We start from the raw sequence: 7,134 nt of genomic DNA on the forward strand, positions 1-7,134 counted from the left end.
CACTTAGATATTTTAATTACCATAACAAACTTAATCCTTCCAACATCCGGATGAGGATAACCCCGGCTTTTACGTAAGCAAATAGACAACCGACACTGAATAAGCATCAGCAGTTGAATGCAAATTAGGCAAGAATATATGATTACAGAGCATTCTTGAGCACTCTATTGTGTTATTATAATGTGATTCTCTGTCTCATTAAATGCATTCAATGAATCAAGTGTAAACATCACACAATAGGAGAAATGCCCCGGAAACCATCAAATTAAGATTTTAAGTTTCAGTTCTAGAATTTGCAGAACAAGTCCCAAATATGTCTGACTAACCTACCACATGCTTGAACATGTCATGTCTTTTACATATCTAAACAAGTTTGACATACAGTATCATTTCAAAACAATTGATTATCCGTTCAAGGCTAAAAATATTTGCTAGCCCTGTTAAGACGTGCAATAGTCAAAAAGTAATGCATGGTAGTTGCCTGCCATCGTGAAGTTCACAAGATGCAGAAGCTTGTTGTTCTGGTCTTGCTGCTTCTCACTGCAGTGACTAAGAACTTATTCTTTGTTCCTCCTCTAAAAGATTCTGCACAAATCTCATGTTGGGGACTTACTAAGCAACCTTATGTTAACTTCTTGTGTTACTTAGCATCACCAATAATCCCATGAAACAGTGTCCTTTGAAATGATGGAAATGGCTGCCGTCCCTCACCACAATTTCTTGTACAACGAACGTAGAGATGAACTTAATGGCAGAGTAGCAGTCACCACACGCCCAAAGGTTCTTGATGATGTAGATAGCTGTGCTACTGCTAATATGTCAAGACTCAAGATGTATTTGCCAGCTTCTCACACTGGTGACCAAGAACCTTTTCTTTCTGTTCCTCCTCTACATCATTCAGCACATATCTTGTGTTGGAGACATAATCTGATGCCTTCATCTGGGCAGACGATATTTTCAGCTCTCCAAAATTTCCTTTGTGGGTGTGATCTGTCTCCAACGACAAATGCATGCACCTCTTCAGTGACCACAATCCAACTTCATCCTGGTTTCTTTGTTATCTCCCTCTCTTCCATCAGCCTCCACCTCTTTCCAATGACATCCCACCTGCCAACCGCAGCATAGATGTTTTATAACAGCATATAGGATGCAGCATCATTTAGAACCAATTCAAAAAGTCGTTCCACTGCAAGTTTGCCTAGATCTATATTAATATGGGATTCTACAGGCACTGAACAATGATCCCCATACAGCAGGCATCAGGCTCTATTAGTGTTTTGTTAATGAAGTCGTGTACTTCGTCGAAGCACCCAGAATATCCAAGAAGGCCAACCATACAGCCACAGTACTGAATTGTGGCTGTGGTGTTATAATGTTGATGCATCAGTGCAAAGTACTGCTAATCCTCATTCAACAGGCCTGCATGACAGCATGCTTCTAGAACACCAATGAAGGCAACGTGATTTGAGTTCATGCCAGTGTCCTGCATTTGATCAAATAAATTTAGGGCTTCCTTGTCATTTCCATGCATAGGATATCATGTAATCATTAAATTCTATGACACTAAATCTCTGTGAACCATCATATCAAACACATTCACGTGCATTTTCTATGCTCTAGATTTTACATACATGTCTACGAGAACATTCTCCACAGAAACATCAAGCAGAAATCTACTCCAAATTACTTCTTCATGAAGCTCCTTGCCTTCTCCAAGAGCTGCTGTGTTGGGACAAGCAGTGAGGACACTCGCAAAGGCGACCTGATTGGGTTGCATGACTTTTTGTTGCATTCCAAAAAAGAATGACAAAGCCTCCTGACCATGCTGACCTTTGGCATAAGCTGCAATCATCGCTGTCCAGGAAAAGACATCACGTTAAGGCATTTTCTGGATGATTCTAAAAGCTTCATCAAAATGTTCATTTTGGGCATATCCTGAAATCATAGTATTACAAGATATTGTCAAACCCATTGCATGCATTCATATATATTTATTTTTTTCAATGTGGTTCATGGTTTCTGGAGATCAATGACTTTTAGGTCCACGGAATATTTGTACCAAGCAGATATACCCAAAAAGATCACTTCTTGTCAGCTCAACCATGGAGCCTAAAATGTAGAGAAAATTAAACAATTAAACCCATGACCTTTCAATAGCAGAAGTGCTTTAACGATGCGGACTGGATCAACTGAGCTAACCCTCGGGCCTGATATTTAGCATACATCAGATTCAAATCCTCTTCCATTTATTTCTTCACAGATTTAATTTTCCTTGTTGGGAGATTCCATGTTAGCACAAGCTGGAAGAACATTGGCACATGTATATTGATTGGGTTTGGTACCAGATCGCAGCATTTGGTGAAACGTCTCTAAGGCTTCCTTACCCATTCCATGCTTTACATAAGCTGCAATCATTGCTGTCCAGGAAAATACATCATGTTGAGGCATTTGCTGAAAGATTTTATAAGCTTCATCGATATGTCCAGTTTGGGCATATCCTGATATCATAGCATTACAAGATACAATATCTCGTTGAGGCATTTTCTGAAAGATTTTAAATGCTTCATCAATATGTCCTTCTTGGGCATATCCTGAAATCATAGTATTATAAGATACAGTATCTCGGCAATGCATTTTGTCAAACACATTGCATGCATTCTCCATAAACCCACATTTAGCATACATATCTATAAGAGCATTCCCAACAAATACATCAGATTCAAATCCTCTTCTAATTATTTCTTCATGAATCTCCTTGCCTTGCTGCAGAGCTTCCGTGTTAGCACAAGCCGGAAGAACACTGGCATACGTATATTGATTGGGTTTGATACCAGATCGCTGCATTTGGTAGAACATCTCCAAGGCTTCCTTCCCCATTCTATGTTTGGCATAAGCTGCAATCATTGCTGTCCAGGAAAACACATCATGTTCAGGCATTTTCTGAAAGATTTTAAAAGCTTCATCAATATGTCCATTTTGGGCATATCCTGATATCATAGTATTAAAAGATACAACATCTCGGCAATGCATTTTGTCAAACACCTTGCATGCATTCTCCATAAACCCACATTTCGCATACATATCTATAAGAGCGTTGCCAACAGATACATCAGATTCAAATCCTCTTCTCTTTATGTCTTCGTGGATCTCCTTGCCTTGTTGCAAAGCTTCCATGTTAGCACAAGCCAGAAGAACACTGGCACATGTAAATTGATTGTGTTCGGTACCAGATAGCTGCATTTGACGGAACAATTCTAAGGCTTCCTTACCCATTCCATGCTTGGCATACGCTGCAACCATTGCTGTCCAGGAAAGCACATCACGTTGAGGCATTTTCTGAAAGATTTTAAAAGCTTCATCAATATGTCCATTTTGGGTATATCCTGAAATCATCGTATTACAAGCTGCAACATCTTGTTGAGGCATTTTCTCAAAGATTTTAGAAGCTTCATCGATATGTCCGTTTTGGGCATATCCTGAAATCATAGTATTAAAAGATACAACATCTCGGCAACGCATTTTGTCAAACACGCTGCATGCATTTTCCATACACCCACATTTAGCATACATATCCATTAATGCATTCCCAACAAATAAATCAGATTGAAATCCTCTTCTTTTTATTTCTCCATGGATCTCCTTGCCTTGTTGCAAAGCTTCCATGTTAGCACACGCAGGAAGAACACTGGCATACGTATATCGATTGGGTTCCGTACCAGATTGCTGCATTTGGTAGAACATCTCTAAGGCTTCCTTACTCATTCCATGCTTGACATAAGCTGCAACCATTGTTGTCCAGGAAAACACATCACGTTGAGGCATTTTCTGAAAGATTTTAAAAGCTTGATCAATACGTCCATTTTGGGCGTACCCTGAAATCATAGTATTAAAAGATACAACATCTGGCCACGGCATTTTGCCAAACACATCGCATGCAATCTCCATACACCCACATTTGGCATACATATCTATAAGAGCATTCACAACAAATACATCACATTCAAATCCTCTTCTATTTATTTCTTCATGGATCTCCTTGCCTTCTTGCAAAGCTTCCAGGTTACCACAAGCCGGAAGAACACTGGCATACGTATATTGGTTAGGTTTGGTACCAGATTGCTGCATTTGGTAGAACAACTCTAAGGCTTCTTTATCCATTCCATTCTTGGCATAAGCTGCAATCATCACAGTCCATGACACAACATTCCGTTCATCCATTTGGTTCAAGGCTCTGCGTGCATAGGACAGACTCCCGCACTTGGCATACATTGTCACAAGTTTATTCGCTAAAAAGATATCATGCCATCTGAACCCAGTTTGAATGATGTGAGCATGAACCAGTTTGCCTTCTTGCAGGGCCTTTCTACTCAGGCAACCCTGCAAGAGAGAATCAACGGTGGCAACGTCCACGCAAACCCCTCTGAGGTCCATAACATGCAAAACCTGTAGTGCCTCTTTCAGTCGGCCATGCTTGCATAGCGTTCTCACTTGCTCCTCCGCATCCATATTACAGCCATTGGCATAAGTATCATCAATTTTAACGTGTGTTCCAGTAGTGATTCGACCCTGCAAGGGTGTACCCAGACACCGATATACCTTGTTTTGATTTCTACGTGTCGGTACCATCGCCATGGCCATGGAGCTTGTATTTTCAGTAGCATTTTACCAATCTCCATACAACGTATCCAGTGGCCTTCTTCCTTGTCTGTATTAAAAGTCCAAAAATGCTTGCTTTGATTATATTTCAAAAGAACGGCACCTTCAAACCTAGGCCTATATTTCTCATGAAATTCAAAGTTTAAACGAGGGAACTCCTATTCTTCAGATTGTAGGAAACACTATAATACTTTTTTCCCAAAAAAATTTACTCTGAATGGTACTCATTCTTTCTTATATATTTGTAAAGTAGATAGAGGAGATCATTTCAACCCCGTCGTTCAGGGATCACAGGTACATTCCAACCAACGAACCTTTGATTCTTTTTCTTGTTTATTTCATTTTATTATTGTTGAAGCTGTTTTATTTTTAATCCATTGGAAGTCTAGGTTATTATAGAATTGTTTCATTCCAAATATTTTTTATAAAGAATAAGGCTAACATTTTTTTATTTTTATATTAATTTTTTTTATTTTTTCTTTAATTGGGGTATTTAAATTTGATATTTTAATCACTCAATTGATGAAGAGAGTTGATGGGTTAGGGTGTACTTTGATGAAGAGAGTTGATGTGTTAGGGTGGACTTTGTTGAATAGGAAAATTTTTATTTTTCAGTACTTAAGTGTATAATATGTTTCTTGTCATTAAAGTATAAAATTAAAATTTATGTTATAATTTTTTATATTATGTTTTAAGAATATAAAATTTATGTATTTTGATTTTTGGTATTATGTTTGAAAGCATAATATATTCGAGACTTATATTTAAATAGCATTTAATTTGTCTTTTCAAGAGAAAAAGTGGTTTTGGTTTTTTTTGCTTGAATCTCTTCAACGTTTATAACAATGACCTCAATTGCATTAAATCCTTGCTCTAGGTTTACCACAACATCCTAATGTATGTACTAACTAGACTCACAGTACTTGACACAGGGGCATGGAAGGCATTTAATACAAATTGGTTATTAAATCTTTGTTCTTTAGAAAATGGTTGCAGTAGGCATTGAGCATCGATATGACAATGTTGATGACCTCCTCATCTGATGCTAATAGTTACAACCCTATGGATGTTTTATGACTCCTTTAAAAATATTTTTTTCCACTCAATGCACAATCTATTTTCTCTATCGGTGATTTGAAGCTAGTTTGTGCTATTAATTCTACATTTTTCTTTAAACATGGAGTACATTTATACATTTACAGTAGTATACAATATCATATATATTCTATATACATTTTATTTATCTAATTTCTAAATTTTAATAAAAATTTCTCAATTCACATCAACCTTCTTTTTTGAGACCACTAGCAATCACTTTTTACAAGGTGGCCTTGTTGAATCTATTATTTCTTCAAGCAATTGTATTTGTCAACTATAGACCTAAGCATATCATGCTTAAGGGGGTGAAATATAATCTATTGTGTTTGTATTTGATAAGAGTTATTGTAGACATGGAGTGTGTATTCCATCCTTGATATCATTAACAAATTTAATATTGATATTATCATTCTCGTCCTTTTGAACACAAAAACAATGATATTATTTTTCATTATATGAGTTATTTTTTGACAAAGAGCGCTCATTACTTGTTTATTTCGTCATATTAAATTTAATTATTCATTATATATTTTCAAACCTTTTTTATTAAAGACTAAACCTCCATTCAATGCTCAACACTTGTATTAAAATACTTCAAGTAGATTCAAAATAAGTTGACTTCATTTTTGTTACATATTTTCAAAACAAATATAAAAAAAAAAAGAGTTTGTTTTAATTCTTTAAGGCAACGAAAGGTTTTGATGTTGCAAAGTCTTAACATTCTATCAGAAAGGAAGATTGAAGTGATTGCTTCTTTTTTTTTGTTGAAAATTGATTCAAATAACTTCTAATGACTACATATTCATGAAGTTTGAAGAAGCATCTAGGGAGATATGACTATTGCAATTCACCATTCAAAGTGATAAAAAATGCAATATTAAGTTACTTTCCATTTAACAAGGCATAATTTTCAAGTGGACTAACTTATTGAGGTATAATTTTCATTTTTATTTCGGTTGGGGGGGTTGAGGATGGTGGTTGAATAGTAAATTTAAAAGGATTTAAATTGGTTGATTGTAGCTAAAGATTTGATTCTCATTTTTTTGTCGAACTGTAGATTTAAAGGGCTTTAAGTTGATGGATAGTAGTTATGATCTTATTATAATTGTTGAAAGCAGTATATAATAGTCAATTTGTTTGAATTGTCTTACTTCAATACTTCCAAGTTAACCAAAGTTTTAACAAAAATTTATATCTAAAATTGTTTAAAATTCATTTTTTCCAAATGTTTGATTAAATAAAAACATCAATCTCTTATTATAGAGATGGCGACATTGGCATTGAAAAATGCAACATCTCATTTATTAGCATTTAACATGCATTAAAGCTTGGTCCTAACATACATCCCTAATTTCTAGCTCGCTTTAGCCTCTCTACCTC

The 7,134-nt window shown here is 36.0% G+C and overlaps 1 protein-coding gene across 2 annotated transcripts; it reads right to left on the reverse strand.

Annotated features, from left to right (window-relative positions):
* Window positions 1-248: 248 nt before the first annotated feature.
* On the reverse strand, window positions 249-4,894 carry LOC149155893 (pentatricopeptide repeat-containing protein At2g13600-like). Of its 2 annotated transcripts, none has more exons than XM_089446132.1 (2): window positions 1,688-4,894; window positions 249-1,483 (listed from the first exon to the last, which is right to left on the reverse strand). In XM_089446132.1, the coding sequence occupies exon 1, from the start codon at window positions 4,636-4,638 to the stop codon at window positions 2,263-2,265; it is 2,376 nt and encodes a 791-aa protein (XP_089302258.1). In that variant the 5' UTR covers window positions 4,639-4,894; the 3' UTR covers window positions 249-1,483; window positions 1,688-2,262. The 2 variants fall into 2 exon arrangements, with proteins under 2 accessions (XP_089302258.1, XP_089302257.1); XM_089446131.1 differs by having other exon boundaries at window positions 1,632-4,894.
* Between the last annotated feature and the right edge of the window lie 2,240 nt (window positions 4,895-7,134).

The sequence above is a fragment of the Pinus tabuliformis genome, chromosome 9, assembly GCF_031772625.1.
Source record: "Pinus tabuliformis cultivar Carrire ecotype Pingquan chromosome 9, CPIR1, whole genome shotgun sequence".
Lineage (NCBI taxonomy): Eukaryota > Viridiplantae > Streptophyta > Pinopsida > Pinales > Pinaceae > Pinus > Pinus tabuliformis.